This window comes from Kogia breviceps, chromosome 13 (assembly GCF_026419965.1).
Source record: "Kogia breviceps isolate mKogBre1 chromosome 13, mKogBre1 haplotype 1, whole genome shotgun sequence".
NCBI lineage: Eukaryota > Metazoa > Chordata > Mammalia > Artiodactyla > Physeteridae > Kogia > Kogia breviceps.
Genome location: NC_081322.1, coordinates 40749781 through 40770475, shown reverse-complemented (window position 1 = coordinate 40770475; position 20695 = coordinate 40749781). Strand labels below are relative to the sequence as shown.

General features: G+C 39.5%; 1 protein-coding gene across 3 annotated transcripts in view; it reads right to left on the bottom strand.

Annotated features, from left to right (window-relative positions):
- The window catches only part of ARMC2 (armadillo repeat containing 2), a 132459-nt gene that overhangs the window by 11663 nt on the left and 100101 nt on the right, over positions 1-20695 (bottom strand). For 2 of the 3 annotated variants that reach the window (XM_059083647.2, XM_067011571.1), the window contains exon 18: positions 15069-15863. The exons of the other annotated variant lie outside the window; for it this stretch is intronic. In XM_059083647.2, coding sequence (XP_058939630.1) covers positions 15706-15863 — 158 coding nt within the window. In that variant the 3' untranslated portion in view covers positions 15069-15705. Of the gene's footprint in view, positions 1-15068; positions 15864-20695 lie in introns of those variants that run through there. 3 annotated transcript variants of the gene reach the window in all.

Sequence of the window (20695 nt, the reverse complement as noted above, 5' to 3'; positions counted from 1 at the left end):
ACAAAACAAAAAAACCCCCACAAATAGCCTGATTAAAAAATGGGCATCTTATAGTTTTCAGAGTACAGGTCTTTTGCCTCCTTAGGTAGGTTTATTCCTAGGTATATTATTCTTTTTCATGCGATCATAAATGGGATTGTTTCCTTTGTCTGATATTTCATTGTCAGTGTATGGAAAAGCAACAGATTTCTGTATATTAATTTTGTATCCTGCAAATTTACTGAATTTATTGATGAAGTCTAGTAGTTTTCTGGTGGCATCTAGGATTTTCTATGTATAGTATCATGTCATTTTCAAACAGTAATAATCATACTACTTCTTTTCCAATTTGGATTCCTTTTAATTCTTTTTCTTCTCTGATTGCTATGATGAGGACTTCCAAATCTATGTTGAATAAAAGTGGTGCATTCTTTTCTTGTTCCTGATCTTAGAGGAAATGCTTTCAGATTTTTACTGTTGAATATGATGTTAGCTGTGGGTTTGTCATATATGGCCTTTGTTACGTTGAAGTATGTTCCCTCTGTGCCCACTCTATGGAGAGTTTTTATTATAAATGGATGTTGAATTTTATCAAAAGCTTTTTCTGCATCTATTGAGATGATCATATGACTTTTATTCTTCAGTTTGTTAATGTGGTGTATCACACTGATTGATTTGCAGATATTGAAAAATCCTTGCATCCCTAGGATAAAACCCACTTGATCATGGTGTATGATCCTTTTAATGTATTGTTGGAGTCAGTTTGCTAGTATTTTGTTGAGGATTTTTGCATCTATGTTTGTCAGTGATATTGGCCTGTAGTTTTCTTTTTTGTGATATCTTTGTCTGGTTTTGGTTTCAGGGTGATGCTGGGCAAAAAGAGTGAGTTTGGAAGTGTTCTGTCCTCTGCAATTTTTTGGAATAGTTTCAGAAGAATAGGTGTTAACTCTTCTCTAAATGTTTGGTAGAATTCACCTGTGAAGCCATCTGGTCCTGCACTTTTGTTTATTGGAAGTCTTAAAATTACTGATTCAACGTCAATACTGGTAATTGATCTGTTCATATTTTCTATTTCTTCCTCGTTCAGTCTTGGGAGACTGTACCTTTCTAAGAATTTGTCCATTTCTTCTAGGTTGTCCATTTTATTGGTGTAGAGTTACTCATAGTAGTCTCTTATGGTCCTGCTGGTATTCTGTGGTATGGTATTTCTGTGGAGTCTGTTGTAACTTCTTTTTCATTTCTGATTTTATTGATTTGGGCCCTCTCTCTTTTTATTCTTGATGAGTCTGGCTAAAGGTTTATCAATTTTGTTTTTCTTTTCAAAGAGCCAGCTTTTAGTTTCATTGATCTTTTGTGTGTGTGTGTGTGTGTGTGTGTGTGTGTGTGTGTCTATTTCATTTATTTCTGCTCTGATCTTAATGATTTCTTTCCTTCTACTAAATTTGGGTTTTGTTTGTTCTTTATCTAGTTGCTTTAGGTGTAAGGTTAGGTTGTTTGAGATTTTTCTTGTTTCTTGAGGTAATCTTGTATTGCTATACACTTCCCTCTTAGAACTGCTTTTGCTGCATCCCATAGGTTTTGGATCATCATGTTTTCATTGTCATTTGTCTCCAGGCATTTTTTAATTTCCTCTTTGGTTTACTCAGTGATCGACTGGTTGTTCAGTAGCATATTGTTTAGCCTCCACGTTTGAGTTTTTTACAGTTTTTCCCTTGTAGCTGATTTCTAATCTCATAGTGTTGTGGTCAGAAAAGATGCTTGATATAATTTCAATTTTCTTAAATTGACCAAGGCCTGCTTTGTGGCTGAGTATGTGATCTATCCTGGAGAATGTTCCATGTGCACTTGAAAAGAATGTGTATTCTGCTGCTTTCAGACAGAATGCTCTATAAATTAATCAGTTAAGTCCATCTGGTATAATGTGTCATATAAGGCCTGTGCTTACTGATTTTCTGTCTGGTTGATCTGTCAATTGATATAAGTGGGGTGTTAAAGTCCCCCACTATTGTGTTACTATCAAGTTCTCCTTTTATATCTGTTAACATATGCCTTATATATTGAGGTACCCCTATGTTGTGTGCATATATATTTACAATTGTTTTATCTTCTTCTTAGATTGATCCCTTGATCATTATGTAGTGTCCTTCTTTGTCTCTTGTAACAGTCTTTATTTTAAAGTCTGTTTTGTCTGATATAAGTATTGCTACTCTAGCTTTCTTTTTATTTCCATTTGCATGGAATACCTTTTTCCATCTTCTCACTTTTCAGCCTGTATGTGTCTCTAGATCTGAAGGGGCTCTCCTGTAGACAGCATATATATGGTTCTTGTTTTTGTATCCATTCAGTCAATGTCTTTTGGTTGGAGCATTCAGTCCATTTACATTTAAGGTAATTATCATTATGAATGTTTTTACTGCCATTTTGTTAATTGTTTTGGATTTGTTTTTGTAGGCCTTTTTACTTTCCTTCTTCTTTTGTCCTCTTCTCTTGTTATTTGATGACTAGACTATATTTAGTGTTATGCTTTGATTCCTTTTTCTTTTTTGTGTGTATAGATTTTTGATTTGTGGTTACCATGAGGTTTTGGTATAGCAGTCTGTATATATACATGATTGTCTTAGTTGCTGATCTCTTAGTTTCAAATGCATTTTAAATACTTGCATTTGTACTCTCCTCCCCTCATGATTACTGGTTTTGATATATTTTACATCTAATTGTTTTGCATATCTCTTAACTGCTTGTTGTGGATACAGATGATTTTACTACTTTTGTCTTTTAACTTCCCTACTAGTTTGTGTGTGGATGATTTCCTATCTTTACTGTATGTTTGCCTTTACTGGTGAGCTTTTCCATTTCATAATTTTCTTGTTTCTAGATGTGGTCTTTTCTTTTCTGCCTAAAGAAGTTCCTTTAGCATTTGTTGTAAAGCTGGTTTGGTGGTGTTGAATTCTTTTAGCTTTTGCTTGTCTGTAAAGCTTTTGATTTCTCTGTCAAAGTACAAGACCATAAACTTTAAGACCATGTACTCCATAAACTATAAGATGCTGATGAAAGAAACTGAAGATGAAACAAACAGATGGAAAGATATACCATGTTCTTGGGTTGAAAGAATCAATATTGTTAAAATGACCATATGATCCAAGGCAATCTACAGATTCAATGCAATCCCTGCCAAATCACCAATGCCATTTTTCACAGAACTAGAACAAAATTTTTTAAAATTTGTATGTGAACACAAAAGACTCCAAGAGCTGAAGCCATCTTGAGAAAGAAAAATGGAGCTGGAGGAGTCACACTCCCTGACTTTACTACAGGCATACAGATCAATGAAACAAATCAATGGAAAGCCCAAACCCACACATCTACAGTCAATTAACATATGACAAAGGAGGCAAGAATATACAATGAAGAAGAAACAGTCTCTTCAACAAGTGGTGCTGGGAAAACTGGACAGATACATGTAAAAGAATGAAAGTAGAGGCTGGCTTCAAGATGGCTCCCTGAGGGCAAGGGCCAGGTCTGATATATGTTTATAGCTCCATCACACAGCACAAGGCCTGGCAAGGAGTAAGAATTCAACAGAAGTGTGCAAAATAAAAGTGAGTTCTGAGTTGACTCGGGGAGAGGCGAGAAGATGGCAGAAGAGTAAGACGGGGAGATCTCCTTCCTCCTCACAGATACATCAGAAATACATCTACACGTGGAACTGCTCCTATAGAACACCCACCGAACGCTGGCAGGAGACCTCAGACCTCCCAAAAGGCAAGAAACTCCCCACGTACCTGAGGAGGGCAAAAGAAAAAAGAATAAACAGAGACAAAACAACAGGGACGGGACCCGCACCAGTGGGAGGGAGCCGTGAAGGAGGAAAGGTCTTCACACACTAGAAGCCCCTTCCCGGGCGGAGACCGTGGGTGGCGGAGGGGGAAGCTCCGGAGCCATGGAGGAGAGCGCAGCAACAGGGTGTGGAGGGCAAAGCGGAGAGATTCCCGCAGAGGATCGGTGCCGACCGGCACTCACCAGCCCGAGAGGCTTGTCTGCTCACCGGCCGGGGCAGGCGGGGGCCTGGGGCTGAGGCTCGGGCTTCGGTCGGATCCCAGGGAAAGGTCTGGAGTTGGCGGCGTGAAAACAGCCTGAGGGGTTAGTGCACCACGGATGGCCGGGAGGGAGTCCGGTTGAAGTCTGGAGCTGCCGAAGAGGCAAGAGACCTTTTCTTCCCTCTTTGCTTCCTGGGGCATGAGGAGAGGGGTTTAAGCGCGCCGCTTAAAGGAGCTCCAGAGACAGGCGCAGAGCTGCCGAAGAGACAGGAGACTTTTTCTTGCCTCTTTGCTTCCTGGGGCGCGAGGAGAGGGGATTAAGGGCACCTCATAAAGGAGCTCCAGAAACGGGCCCGAGCGGCGGCTGTCGGCATGGACAGTAGAGACGGGTGTCGGACGCTAGGATTGCTGCTGCCGCCACCAAGAGGCCTGTGTGCGAGCACAGGTCACTCTCCACACCGCCCCTCCCGGGAGCTCGTGCAGCCCGCCACTGCCGGGGTCCCAGGATCCAGAGACAGCTTCCCCGGGAGAATGCACAGCGCGCCTCGGGCCGGTACAGCGTCACGCCGGCCTCTGCTGCTGCGGGCTCGCCCCTCATCCGTGCCCCTCCCTCCCCCCGGCCTGTGCCAGAGCACCCGAATCAGCTGCTCTTTTAATCCCGTCCTGTCTGAGCTAAGAGCAGACGCCCTCAGACAACCTACAGGCAGAGGTGGGGCCAAGTCCAAAGCTGAACCCCAGGAGCTGCGCGAACAAAGAGGAGAGGGGGAGGTCTCTCCCAGCAGCCTCAGAAGCAGCGGATTAAAGCTCCACAATCAACTTGAAGTGCCCTGCATCTGTGGAATACCTGAATAGACAGTGAAATATCCCAAGTTGAGGAGGTGGACTTTGGGAGCAAGATAGACTATTATTTTCCCTTTTTTTATTTTTGTGAGTGTGTATGTGTGTGCTGCTGTGTGAGATTTTGTCTCTATAGCTTTGCTTGCACCATTTGTCCTAGGGTTAGACCGACCCGTTTTTCTTTGTTTTTTTTTAATAGAAATTTTTCTTCTTAATAATTATTTTTTATTTTAATAACTATTTTATCCTACTTTATTTTGTCTTCTCCTTTTCTTCCTTTCTTCCCTTCTTCCTTCCTCCCTTCCTTCCTTTCTTCCTCTTCTTCCTTCATTTATTCCTTCCTTTCTTCCTTCCTCCCTTCCTTCCTTTCTTCCTTCCTTCCCTCCCTCCCTCCCTCCTTCCTTCCTTCCTTTCTTCCTTCCTTTCTTTCCTTTCTATTTTTTCTCCCTTTTATTTTGAGCCGTGTGGATTAAAGGCTCTTGGCGCTCCAGCCAAGCATCAGGGCTGTGTCTCTGAGGTGGGAGAACCGACCTCAGGACACTGGTCCACAAAAGACCTCCCAGCTCCATGCAATATCAAACGGCAAAAATCTCCCAGAGATCTCCATCTCAACACCAAGACTCAGCTTCAATCAAGGACCAACAATGAACAGTGCTGGATACCCTATGCCCAACAAAGAGCAAGACAGGTCTACAGCCCCATCCATTAGCAGAGAGGCTGCCTAAAATCATAATAAGGCTACCAACATCCCCAAACACACCACCAGATGTGGACCTGCCCACCAGAAAGACAAGATCCAGCCTCATCCACCAGAACAGAGGCACTAGTCCCCCCAACCAGGAAACCTACTCAACCCACTGAACCAACCTTAGCCACTGGAGACAGCCACCAAAAACAACGGGAACTACGAACCTGCAGCCTGCAAAAAGGAGACCCCAAACACAGTAAAATAAGCAAAATGAGAAGACAGAAAAAGACACAGCAGATGAAGGAGCAAGATAAAAACACACCAGACCTAACAAATGAAGAGGAAATAGGCAATCTACCTGAAAAAGAATTCAGAATAATGATAGTAAAGATGATTCAAAATCTTGGAAATAGAATAGACAAATTGCAAGAAACAGTTAACAAGGACCTAGAAGAAATAAAGAGGAAGCAAGCAACGATAAGCAACACAATAAATGAAATGAAAAATACTCTAGATGGGATCAATAGCAGAATAACTGAGGCAGAAGGACGGATCAGTGACCTGGAAGATAAAATAGTGGAAATAACTACTGCAGAGCAGAAGAAAGAAAAAAGAATGAAAAGAACTGAGGACAGTCTCAGACACCTCTGGGACAACATTAAATGCACCAACATTCGAATTATAGGGGTCCCAGAAGAAGAAGAGAAAAAGAAAGGGACTGAGAAAATATTTGAAGAGATTATAGTTGAAAACTTCCCTAATATAGGAAAGGAAATAGTCAATCAAGTCCAGGAAGCACAGAGAGTCCCATACAGGCTAAACCCAAGGATAAACACGCCAAGACACATAATAATCAAACTGTCAAAAATTAAATACAAAGAAAACATATTAAAAGCAGCAAGGGAAAAATAACAAATAATACACAAGGGAATCCCCATAAGGTTAACAGCTGATCTTTCAGCAGAAACTCTACAAGCCAGAAGGGAGTGGCAGGACATATTTAAAGTGATGAAGGAAAAAAACCTACAACCGAGATTACTCTACCCAGCAAGGATCTCATTCAGATTTGATGGAGAAATTAAAACCTTTACAGACAAGCAAAAGCTGAGAGAGTTCAGCACCACCAAACCAGCTCTACAACAAATCCTAAAGGAACTTCTCTAGGCAAGAAACACAAGAGAAGGAAAAGACCTACAAGAACAACCCGAAACAATGAAGTAAATGGTAATAGGAACATACATATCGATAATTACCTTAAATGTAAATGGATTAAATGCTCCCACCAAAAGACACAGACTGGCTGAATGGATACAAAAGCAAGACCCATATATATGCTGTCTACAAGAGACCCACTTCAGACCTAGGGACACATACAGACTGAAAGTAAGGGGATGGAAAAACATATTCCATGCAAATGGAAATCAGAAGAAAGCTGGAGTAGCAATTCTCATATCAGACAAAATAGACTTTAAAATAAAAACTATTACAAGAGACAAAGAAGGACACTACATAATGATCAAGGGATCGATCCATGAAGAAGATATAACAATTGTAAATATTTATGCACCCAACATAGGAGCACCTCAGTACATAAGGCAAATACTAACAGCCATAAAAGGGGAAATCGACAGTAACACAATCATAGGAGGGGACTTTAACATCCCACTTTCACCAATGGACAGATCATCCAAAATGAAAATAAATAAGGAAACACAAGCTTTAAATGATACATTACACAAGATGGACTTAATTGATATTTATAGGACATTCCATCCAAAAACAACAGAAGACACTTTTTTCTCAAGTGCTCATGGAACATTCTCCAGGATCGATCATATATTGGGTCACAAATCTAGCCTTGGCAAATTTAAGAAAATTGAAATCGTATCAAGTATCTTTTCTGACCACAATGCTATGAGACTAGATATCAATTACGGAAAAGATCTGTAAAAAATACAAACACATGGAGGCTAAACAATACACTACTTAATAACGAAGTGATCACTGAAGAAATCAAAGAGGAAATCAAAAAATACTTAGAAACAAATGACAATGGAGACACAACAACCCAAAACCTATGGGATACAGCAAAAGCAGTTCTAAGAGGCAAGCTTATAGCAATACAATCATACCTTAAGAAACAGGAAACATCTCGAATAAACAACCTAACTTTGCACTTAAAGCAATTAGAGAAAGAAGAACAAAAAAAAACCCAAATTTAGCAGAAGGAAAGAAATCATAAAGATCAGATCAGAAATAAATGAAAAAGAAATGAAGGAAACAATAGCAAAGATCAATAAAAGTAAAACCTGGTTCTTTGAGAAGATAAATAAAATTGATAAACCATTAGCCAGACTCATCAAGGAAAAAAGGGAGAAGACTCAAATCAATAGAATTAGAAATGAAAAAGGAGATGTAACAACTGACACTGCAGAAATACAAAAGATTATGAGAGATTACTACAAGCAACTGTATGCCAATAAAATGGACAATCTGGAAGAAATGGACAAATTCTTAGAAATGCACAAGGTGCCAAGACTGAACCAGGAAGAAATAGAAAATATGAACAGACCAATCACAAGCACTGAAATTGAAACTGTGATTTAAAATGTTCCAACAGGGAGGGGGAAGGGTAAGCTGTGACGATGTGAGAGAGTGGCAGGGACATATACACACTACCAAATGTAAATTAGATAGCTAGTGGGAAGCTACAGCATAGCACAGGGAGTTCACCTCTGTACTTAGTGACCACCTAGAGGGGTGGGATAGGGAGGGTGGGAGGGAGGGTGACAAAAGAGGGAAGAGTTATGGGAACATATGTATATGTATAACTGATTCACTTTGTTGTAAAGGAGAAACTAACCCACTATTGTAAAACAGTTATACTCAAATAAAGATGTTAAAAAAAAATAAATAAATAAATAAATAAAAAATAAAAAAAAATAAAAAAATAAAATGTTCCAACAAACAAAAGCCCAGGACCAGATGGCTTCACAGGCGAATTCTATCAAACATTTAGAGAAGAGCTAACACCTATCCTTCTCAAACTCTTCCAAAAGATAGCAGAGGGAGGAACACCCCCAAACTCATTCTATGAGGCCACCATCACCCTGATACCAAAACCAGACAAAGACATCACAAAGAAAGAAAACTACAGGCCAATATCACTGATGAACATAGATTGAAAAATCCTCAACAAAATATTAGCAAACAGAATCCAACAGCACATTAAAAGGATCATACACCATGATCAAGTGGGGTTTATTCCAGGAATGCAAGGATTCTTCAATATACGCAAATCAATCAACGTGATACACCATATCAACAAACTGAAGGAGAAAAACCATATGATCATCTCAATAGATGCAGAAAAAGCTTTTGACAAAATTTAACACCCATTTATGATAAAAACCCTGCAGAAAGTAGGCACAGAGGGAACTTTCCTCAACATAATAAAGGCCATATATGACAAGCCCACAGCCAGCATCATTCTCAATGGTGAAAAACTGAAACCATTTCCACTAAGATCAGGAACAAGACAAGGTTGCCCACTCTCACCACTCTTATTCAACATAGTTTTGGAAGTTCTAGCCACAGCAATCAGAGAAAAAAAAGAAATAAAAGGAATCCAAATAGGAAAAGAAGAAGTAAAGCTGTCACTGTTTGCAGATGACATGATACTATACATAGAGAATCCTAAGGATGCTACCAGAAAACTACGAGAGCTAATCAATGAATTTGGTAAAGTAGCAGGATACAAAATGAATGCACAGAAATCTCTGACATTCTTATACACTAATGATGAAAAATCTGAGAGTGAAATTAAGAAAACACTCCCATTTACCACTGCAACAAAAAGAATAAAATATCTAGGAATAAACCTACCTAAGGAGACAAAAGACCTGTATGCAGAAAACTATAAGACACTGATGAAAGAAATTAAAGATGATACAAATAGGTGGAGAAGTATACCATGTTCTTGGATTGGAAGAATCAACATTGTGAAAATGACTCTACTACCCAAAGCAATCTACAGATTCAATGCAATCCCTATCAAATTACCACTGGCATTTTTTACAGAACTAGAACAAAAAATTTCACAATTTGGATGGAAACGCAAAAGACCCCGAATAGCCAAAACAGTCTTGAGAATGAAAAATGGACCTGGAGGAATCAGGCTCCCTGACTTCAGACTTTACTACAAGGCTACAGTAATCAAGACAGTATGGTACTGGCACAAAAACAGAAATACAGATCAATGGAACAGGATAGAAAGCCCAGAGATAAACCCACACACATATGTGTCACCTTATCTTTGATAAAGGAGGGAAGGATATACAGTGGAGAAAAGACAGCCTCTCCAATAAGTGGTGCTGGGAAAACTGGACAGCTACATGTAAAAGTATGAAATTAGAACACTCCCTAACATCACACACAAAAATAAACTCAAAATGGGTTAAAGACCTAAATGTAAGACCAGACACTATCAAACTCTTAGAGGAAAACATAGGCAGAACACTCTATGACATAAATCACAGCAAGATCCTTTTTGACCCACCTCTTAGAGAAATGGAAGTAAAAACAAAAATAAACAAATGGGACCTAATGAAACTTAAAAGCTTTTGCACAGCAAAGGATACCATAAACAAGACCAAAAGACAACCCTCAGAATGGGAGAAAATATTTGCAAATGAAGCAACTGACAAAGAATTAATATCCAAAATTTATAAGCAACTCATGCAGCTCAATAACAAAAAAACAAATAACCCAATCCAAAAATGGGCAGAAGAACTAAATAGACATTTCTCCAAAGAAGATATACAGATTGCCAGAAACACATGAAAGAATGCTCAACATCATTAATCATTAGAGAAATGCAAATCAAAACTACAATGAGATATCATCTCACACCGGTCAGAATGGCCATCATCAAAAACTCTAGAAACAATAAATGCTGGAGAGGGTGTGGAGAAAAGGGAACCCTCCTGCACTGCTGGTGGGAATGTAAATTGATACAGCCACTATGGAGAACAGTATGGGGGTTCCTTAAAAATCTAAAAATAGAACTACCATACGACCCAGCAATCCCACTACTGGGCATATACCCTGAGAAAACCATAATTCAAAAAGAGTCATGTACCAAAATGTTTATTGCAGCTCTATTTACGATAGCCAGGACATGGAAGCAACCTAAGTGTCCATCAACAGATGAATGGATAAAGAAGATGTGGCACATATATACAATGGAATATTACTCAGCCATAAAAAGAAATGAAACTGAGTTATTTGTAATGAGCTGGATAGACCTGGAGTCTGTCATACAGAGTGAAGTAAGTCAGAAGGAGAAAAACAAATACCGTATGCTAACACATATATATGGAATCTAAGAAAAAAAATGTCATGAAGAGATTAGTGGTAGGACGGGAATAAAACACAGACTTACTAGAGCATGGACTTGAGGATATGGGGAGGGAGAAGGGTGGGCTGTGACGAAGTGAGAGAGTGGCAGGGACATATATACACTACCAAATGTAAATTAGATAGTTAGTGGGAAGCTGCCGCATAGCACAGGGAGATCACCTCTGTGCTTTGTGACCACCTAGAGGGGTGGGATAGGGAGGGTGGGAGAGATGGTGACACAAGAGGGAAGAGATATGGGAACATATGTATATGTATAACTGATTCATTTTGTTGTAAAGGAAAAACTAACACACTATTGTAAAACAGTTATACTCCAATAAAGATGTTAAAAAAAAAAGTAAAGAGAGAGTAGATTAGTGGTTGCCAGGGACCGGTCTTGGGAAGGGAGAGTGACCGCAAAAGGGCACCAGGGATCTTATGCAAATGATACAAATGTTCTAAAATTGGATTGTAGTGATGCTTCCATCACTTGGTAAATTAACTAAAAATCATCGAATTGTGCACTGACAATGAGTGAATTTTATGGTAGGTAAGTTATGCCTTAATAAATCTCTTAAAACAACAACAACAACAAAAAAAAAAGAATGAAAGTAGAACATTCTCTAACACCATATACAAAAATAAACTCAAAATGGATTAAAGACCTACCGTCAGACCTACATGTAAGACCGTATACTATCAAACTTCTAGAGGAAAACTTAGGCAGAACACTCTTTACCATAAATCACAGCAATAGTTTTTTGGATCCCTCTCCTAGAGTAATGGAAATAAAAACCAAAATAAACAAACAGGACCTAATTAAACTTAAAAGCTTTTGCACAGCAAAGGAAATCATAAACAAAACAAAAAGAATGGGAAAAAATATTTGCAAATGATGTGACCGACAAGAGATTAATTTCCAAAATACACAAACAGCTCATACAGCTTAATATCAAAAAAATAAACAGTCCAATCAAAAAATGGGCAGAAGATCTAAATAGACATTTCTCCAAAGAAGACATACAGATGGCCAATAGGCACATGAAAAGATGCTCAATATCGCTAATTATTAGAGAAATGCAAATCAAAACTACAATGAGGTATCATCTCACTCTGATCAGAATGTCCATCATCAAAAAGTGTACAAATAATAAATTCTGGAGAGGATGTGGAGAAAAGGGAACCCTCCTACATTGTTGGTGGGAATGTAAATTGGTGTAGCCACTATGGAGACACTATGGAGGTTCCTTAAAAAAAAACTAATAACAGAGCTACCATATGATCCAGCAATCCCACTCCTGGGCATATATTTGGAGAAAGCCATAATTCGAAAAGATACATGCACCCCAATGTTCATAGCAGCACTATTTACAATATCCAAGATATGGAAACAACCTAAGTGTCCACTGACAGATGAATGGAAAAAGAAGATGTGGTATATATACACAATGGAATATTACTCAGTCATAAAAAAAGAATGAAATAATGCCATTTACAGCAACATGGATGGACCTAGAGATTATCACACTAAGTCAGACAAAGATAAATATAATGATATCACTTACTTATATGTGGAATCTAAAAAAATGATACAAATGAACTTATTTACAAACAAATATAGACTCACAAACATAGAAAACAAATATGCTTACCAAAGGGGAAAGCGGGGTGGGAGAGGGATAAATTAGGAGTTTGGGATTAACATATAGACACTACTATATATAAAATAGATAACAAGGACCTACTGTATAGCACAGGGAACTGTACTCAGTATCTTGTAATAACCTATAATGGAAATGAATCTAACAAATGTGTGTGTGTGTGTGTGTGTGTGTGTATTAAATATATATCTGAATCACTCTGCTGTAAACCTGAAACTAACACAACATTGTAAATCAACTATATTTCAATAAAAATTTTAAAATAAATAATTATTTTTCAAAATAAATAAATTAAAATGGGCAAAGGGGGGCTTCCCTGGTGGCGCAGTGGTTGAGAGTCTGCCTACTGATGCAGGGGACACAGGTTCATGCCCCAGTCCAGGAAGATCCCTCGTGCTGCGGAGCGGCTGGGTGCGTGAGCCATGGCCGCTGAGCCTGCATGTCTGGAGCCTGTGCTCCACAACGGGAGAGGCCACAACAGTGAGAGGCCCACGTACCGCACACACACAAATAATCATGGGCAGAGGACTTGAACAGACATTTCTCCAAAGATGATATGTGTGGCCAAAAACCATATGAAAAGATACTCAATATCACTAATTATTAGAGAAATGCAAATCAAAACCACAATGAGATACCATTTCACAACCATTAGGATGGCTACTATCAAAAAAACCCAAAAAACAAAAACAAAACAAACAAAAAACAGAAAATAGCAAGTACTGAAGAAGATGTAAAGAAATGGGAACCCTTGTGCACTGTTGGTGATGTGAAATGGCACAGCCTCTGTGGAAATCAGTATAGAGATTCCTCAAAAAATTAAAAATATTACTACTATATGATCCAGTAATTCCGTTTCTGGGTATACACCCAAAGGAATTGAAAGCAGGATCTCAAAGATGTATTTACACACCCATGTTCATAGTAGCATTATTCACAATAGCCCTGAGAGAGAAGCAACCCAAATGTCCTTTGATGAATGAATGGATAAAAAAGTGTGATATAAACATACAAGGAAATATTATTCAGCCTTAAAAAGGAAGGAAATCCCATCACATGCCACAACATGGATGAACTTTGAGGACATTATGGCTAAGTAAAATAAGCCAGTCACAAAAAGACAAACGCTGTATGAAATATCTAAACTAGTCAAATCAAATTCATGGAAACAAAGTAGAATGGTGATTTCTAGGGCCTGGGAAGAGGAGGAAACGGAGAGTTGTTTAATGGATTATAGAGTTTCAGTTTTGCAAGATGAAGAAGTTCTGTAGAACTGTTGGAGAACAATGTGAATAAAGTTAACACTACTGAACTGTACATTTTAAAATAGTTAAGATGGGGACTTCCCTGGTGGTCTAGTGGTTAAGACTCCACACTTCCTCCACATGGGATGTGGGTTCGATCCCTGGTTGGGGAACTAAGATCCTACATGCCACACAGTGCACCCCCCAAAAAAACATTTCTTTTTAAATTAAAATAAAATAGTTAAGATAGTAAATTTTATGTGTTTTTCACCATAATTTTTTTTTAAGGCAGGGAGATGGTTCCAGATGTTCCAGCTTGCATATGAGTCTGAGTATAATATGGAGAACAGGTACAGTGGTATTCCACTATGAGTTATTATATTAGCTATAAATACAGAGGGTGCTATTTTAGGGGGAAGAGAGTTTTATCTTTTTCACTGAAAGTAGAATATATAGCCTGCTATGGTTAAAATAAAGACTTAGATCTTCAAATGTTTTTGAGAGATTAGCCTGTCAGACTTTTAAAAAATGATTTCAACTATTGGAGTGAATCTACTAGCATATAATTATGGATGAAAGACGTATGGATAAGGTGAGTGTCTCTAGAGGATTTTGCTGAGCCCCAACCAGGGGTGAGCACCAAACTAGAGGAGCCCTTGGTAAGTCTATTTGTTCCTGGAAATTTCGTTTTTTCTAATAGTTTTAAGAGCCCATCTAGTCTGGGATGCCTGCCTTCATCCCATTAGTCTTGGTTTTTTGTTAGCGTGAGAGATGAGCTTTTTGGTTATTAATGTCTCATCTCTCACCCTACAGAGCAGAGTAGTAAATCTACTTTATTTCCAAATCACCTTTGGCTAATATGGGATAACAATGGTTATCTCAATTTCTTTGATTTTTTATCATTTATTCAAAGGCCAAACTTATCCTACAAAGAGTGGCAAACTAATAAACTAATTACCATCATAATTTATTGAGCACCTACTATACATCAGTCACTATACTGGACAATTTGCCCATTTTTTTACCTAAACTACACGATATTAAAATAGATATTAATGCCATTTTACAGTTGAAGCTAAAAAAATCAAGTTACTTGCCCAAGGCCCAAGCAGGAGAGAGCTAGGATTCAAACTGAGATCTGCCATACACTTAAGCCTACACTCTTTCTAGTACATTGTATCACCTCCCTAGTCACAGAGAGTTACAAGTAGAAGAATTGTCTGGTCTACTCATTTTATTTCAAATGAAAATAAAAAGGTAAAATACTCCCTTTTCCATCTATTTTACTTATTTAGTAAAGAGTAGATGGCCCCAAGCAATCTTCTCTAAATGTTTCTGATTACCCCCTTCTTTTAATATGACAACCAGAAAAATACTGGTACCTAACCAGAAAATTATTATTAGATGCTGTAAGAATTAGTGCAGATGCTTATGTAGTAATATATTCCTAATAGTGTTGACCACCATTCTTTCTATACACAAAACCTAACAGTCTTCATTGCTCAGTTCATTTACTGAACTGACAAGCACTTGAATTCTAGAATTGTTAAGTCAGGATTTTAAGACTAGAACTAAATTATTTAATAGAGAATAGAAGAAAAATTCATTTACTTAGAAATCCCATGCATATATTTTCATCTTACATTTCTCATAGCAGAAAGTACATGTATATTCATTTTCCATAATACCTAACAAGAAGAAATGCTTATTTCTTTTAAAATACTAAGACTACTCACTAAAATCAGTACCTGAAAAACTTTCAATATTTGTTAATACTGAAAAAAAAGTTCACATATGTTGCCACTTCTTAAGAATGAAGGAGACCTGACTTCCTGTTTCTGTTGTTAATCTGCGTCATGTTAGAAAGAAGGAACAGGCAGGGGTTCCAGGAAGGTGTGATGACTCTGAATTCGGTTTAGAAGCTGCTGTGCCACCGGTTTGAATTCTGTTTCCCAATGGAGTTTGTGATAGCTTTTTAGGTCTTGGTCAAAACTCCCATTCAGTGCTAGTTCTTCATCTGTATCAGAAAAATTAACATTACAGCAATTATTTAGAAACATAATCCTACTGAATAAAGTTTAATTTTTGATGGCATGAGTTAAACTCATCCTGGGTCATCTCTAATTCCAACAAGGCTTTTTTTTTATGGGACTAGTTCTTTAACTCTTTTCTGTTCTTTACAAAAACTTTTAAATAAGTATAGGTTAGTCTCTTAATTTGAAAAAGATAATAATCTTCTTAAAAAAAAAAATCCTAGATTGACTTGAGCTCTTACTTCAATTTATCCCTAACGTTTACATGTAAGTCTACATCCAAAAGTCAGATTACAATTTCTCAGAATAAACAAAGTATTAATAGTTTATTTCCTCATCTGCACATAAGAAAAGTTAATTACTTCAGTGGTTAACAGATATAAAAGAAGTTAGGAAATCTTTGGGGAAAGTAGCATAGTTGAATTTGACACTGTAAACTTGACTGAAAATCAAATTGCTCATTTCAGAGCAGGCCAGACATACTTCTTTGAAAAGACAACCCCTCCCCTTGCCACCTTATGCTCTCACCAATAAAAGTGAAAAGTGGGCGACTGAGAATCCTAAGGAGTATCAGAATCCCAAGTGAGTCCATGGATAATGCAGAAAAGCACTTGTAAAAAAAAATGCAATATTACAACCTTGATTTGCTTTTAATCCAAGGGCACTCTGAATTCTGTGAATGTCATAAGTATATCCAACCCAAGTAGGAAGACAAATGGCTACTGAGGTTTCTGCACCGACCTACCACTGCATTTTTGTTTATATTGGACCCCACGTGAAGGACCTCAGGACAATGCACTGGCCTGCCAGTCAGAAGGTTGCTCTGCTACTTCCTAGGTCTGAGGCCTTCTTAAGTGATAACCACTAAGTCCTAAAGTGACCACAAATATTGCTACTTGCATAATTTGCAAACTTTTTTCATAAGGCCAATTAAAATCCTACCATAAAGTGCTTCATTAGTGTTTACATCAAATTTTCTACCCTGAATATTTTCAGTACACAGAGTGTACTTTGGCACTATCGGTGTTAGTGTCACCACCCAGGATAAGATAAGTCTGGAATCCCAGTCTGTACCTTCCCCTCCTCTCCTCCAGCCAAGTGGACAGCTATGCAGCTCCGAGATAAGTTCCAGGCAGACACACACACTTCAGCAAGGCTCTCCATGGAGACCCCTATAAGCAAACCTGGCTCTCCCCACCCATTTGATAATCAGGGCCTTGAAAGGAAGAGAATACAGATGGTGTTCAATGCCTTCAAAGTCCTTCCCGTTGGGCTACTTCCAAACAAAAGGAGTCTGTGAGACTCTGAGTGCTTTTGAATTTCTAGATCTTCTTCCTGCTCACTCTTCTCCAGATTTTCTAAGCACTAAACTTTCATTAAAAATGAACTCTCTTGTTTCATTCCCTTCTTTCCCAAGCAGCTGAGGGCTGAGGGCTGAGGGCTGCCCAGGCACCCCACAGCCCTTTCCTCTGCCCAGGGATTTTGGTTGGATTTGATGGGTTTAGCCAAGTCACTATTTTGGTGTTCTGGGGTTTTTTAATCTAACGAACCGTCAAGACTATGTTACTTTTCTTGAGGCTTAGCATATAATTAGTTAATCTACACTCGGACACTATTCATTGTAAACTGGGTTAGGCAAGATAACAAAAGTGGCCAAATACCTATAGGTAAGATAAAAGCAGTCTCAAGTTTCAAAGTAAATACAGCAAATGCATAAAATGTGTCATATTGCACTAGGTATTAAATTTTGGAACTTGTACTGCAAAGAATAGCAGAGGCTAATCCAAGAAAAATTTAGGTCTATGATTTTCAACCTTTTTTTTACTGTGACCTAAGAAGTCCATATTACATGATGACTATATACACACACTTAAATACTCATATACAAATAGCAAATGTTTCACAATAGAATACTTATTTTTACTTATTTTACTTATTATTTATATATTACTACATGTACTATATATTTTTTAAAAATAAATTTATTTATATATTTTTGGCTGCGTTGGGTCTTTGTTGCTGTGTGGGCTTTCTCTAGTGCGGTGAGCGGGGGCTACTCATTGCGGTGGCTTCTCTTGTTGTGAAGCACAGGCTCTAGGCGCACAGGCTTCAGCAGTTGTGGCACGTGGGCTCAGTAGTTGTGGCGCAGGGGCTTAGTTGCTCTCCAGCACGTGGGATCTTCCTGGACCAGGGATCGAACCCGTGTCTCCTACATTGGCAGGTGGATTCTCAACCACTGCGCCACAAGGGAAGCCCCAGGTACTATATTCTGATATTCTGTTTCTTTGCTACTTCATTTTTTAAAGATGCTGGTCACAGTGTGAAAAGTGCTGATTTAGATAACCAATTATTCTTAAGCTTTCTTTGTGCACAACATACTTCCAAATACTAGAATTTTAGGTAAGATATTAGAAAGGATTAAAGGACTCAAAACAAGTTTGTCAGTGACCATTATAACACAATCTCTATCTATTACAGCTGAAGGATCCTGCAGCATCAATAAAAGCTTCCCCTACTCACTGCACCATTTCCTAGCTTGCTGTTCAGCACCAGGTGGCTCTTGAGGGTTCGATTATTGTTGTGACTATTATAAGGCACAGTCCTTACATGTTCCAGAAGCACCTGATGGCTCTTTGGCATGGGCTTGGTGATGTGATCCTCTAATTTGAACACTGGGTCCCCCTCTACCCCGTCATATAACCTAGGTGCTAAGTTCCACATACCACAGACGAACGTAAAATAACCTATAGTGTCGTTTATGTTCACAATAACAAACTGCACACACTGATCACCATTTTCAGGCAACCCTGAGAGAAGCTCACAGTAGACTAGTGTGCCAGGGCACACCACTTAAGAACTTCAGGATAAACACATTGCTAGTGAGTTTATAAGAAGCGGCTGCAGTACATCAGGAAGTTTCAGACAACATTCTTTTTAAGCCACTTTCCTAAAAGACTGTCAACATCCCAACCACATTGAGGACCATTACTTTTTCCAGTTCCCCGTCAAGACAAAGTTGGTTAACTTATTACATTGCTTTATCAATTGCCCTACCATTATTTCTAAAAACAGTGCTCACACTTCAGCGTGGGACTTTGGTGATTTAACAGCTCATCCTGTTTTCAAAATGGCCTGTGTTTTAGCTATTTTTTGTAAAAGAATTGAAATTTAAGTATACTCTCACTCATATATCAATTTCACCTGGTGCCACCCAACTGGCCAGACACAGCTACAACCCTGTCAGAAGTAAGGGTCTGATGCCCACACTGTGGAGAGAAGAGCCAGCAAGCAGCCGGTCCTCCACAGTGTGATGACCTGGCTCCCTGATGGACTATGTTGATTTTTGTTACCCATGCCTTCGTCCCCTTCCACGGCGGGGTAGGGTAAGGGTATGTACTATGTAATGGAACAGCAGAAAAACACAGGGGCTAGATGTTTACTTTCTGATGAAGAGCCCTGGCCTTGCTACAGTATGATCTTAGACAAGTCACCTAACCCTCCTAGACCTACCTACCTCATCTGTCACCTGGCTGATGACCTTAGGGAGATCTTACAAGGACAGAATGAACGTGCTTTTAAAAGTATACAGCACTATTAAAGATACCACCACTGTCAGTTAATCCACAAGCATCAAGAACCTGCTTTGCACAAGGCAATATCCTTCCCCTAAAGTGGCTCCACTGGAGTGGGGAAAAAAGAGAAAAGTTACAAAACAATAATACAGAACAAGTTACACAGCTCATGATTAATTGCTATATAAGTAGTATAGATTTCCTATGACCATGGGCTTGAAAAGCTCATGGGAAGGGCCTGCAAGGACTGGCAGCATTGGGCCAGGTAGGTAAGGGATATGGCCTGAGCAAAGGTACAAGGTTAGGGAAGCACGCGAAGCCCAACCCGGCTGTAGGGAAGGTTGGGGGAGGGAAGAGGTAGGAACAGGCCCACGAACAGTCGAGTGTCCGCCCGGTGTGCTGGCCCCTGCTGCGCAGCCGGCTGTGCCCACATCCCTTCAAGGTGCCACACGGCCCCACCATTTTGTTATATATCATTGACTGCCCCAGACTTAGGTGCCAAAGGAAACCACAGACAGCCTGTGGTCGAGGCAGCTGCTGCCTGAGGCACGAAAGCCCAACACCCCAGGAGAGTGACTCACGGAACCAGTCGCGTCTCCCCAGTGGGACACAGAAAGTCATGCCAACAACAGAGGAGACAGAGTCCCACTCACGGAGCACGGCAAGAAGCAGCCTCGAGGCAGCTGAAGCCATGGCCATGCAGGAGCCTAGAGGGAACGAGGGGGAGGAAGGACTTTTCCTACAAGAGGTGAGACACAGAGCACGACTGGGTCTCAGCAGGGTGGAGCAGATGACGCCCGCTACTGAGGGGGGCCACTCGGGGTCTCTGGTTCCACCTGGAACAACCTCCCTGGTCCCGAGTGCCTGTCCAGCAGGCTCTGGGCAATGCGCTTGTTTCCTGGCTCCCTTCTTCCCTGGACATCCTCTCCTTCAACTCCTTCATTAACCAGGGCAGAGGTTCTCAGTGCTGCCTGAAGAGCAGACTCACCTGTGGAACTTTTTAATGATGCAGATAATCAGCCTCCCACCCAGAGCTCCTGAATCAATTCCTGGGGGTGGGGCCAGGACAAGTGTTTTTTTGCTGTTGTTTTTGTTTTTTAATTCCCCAGCTGATTCCAATGTTCTGCCACAGTTGAGAACTGAATTAAGGCAAGCTGAGCACAGGTTTCTGCTCCCGGCAACCTGAGAAAAAAGCTTCGTGTCCACGGAGCAGACTGTGAACCTCAATGACTTAAAGTCACGCT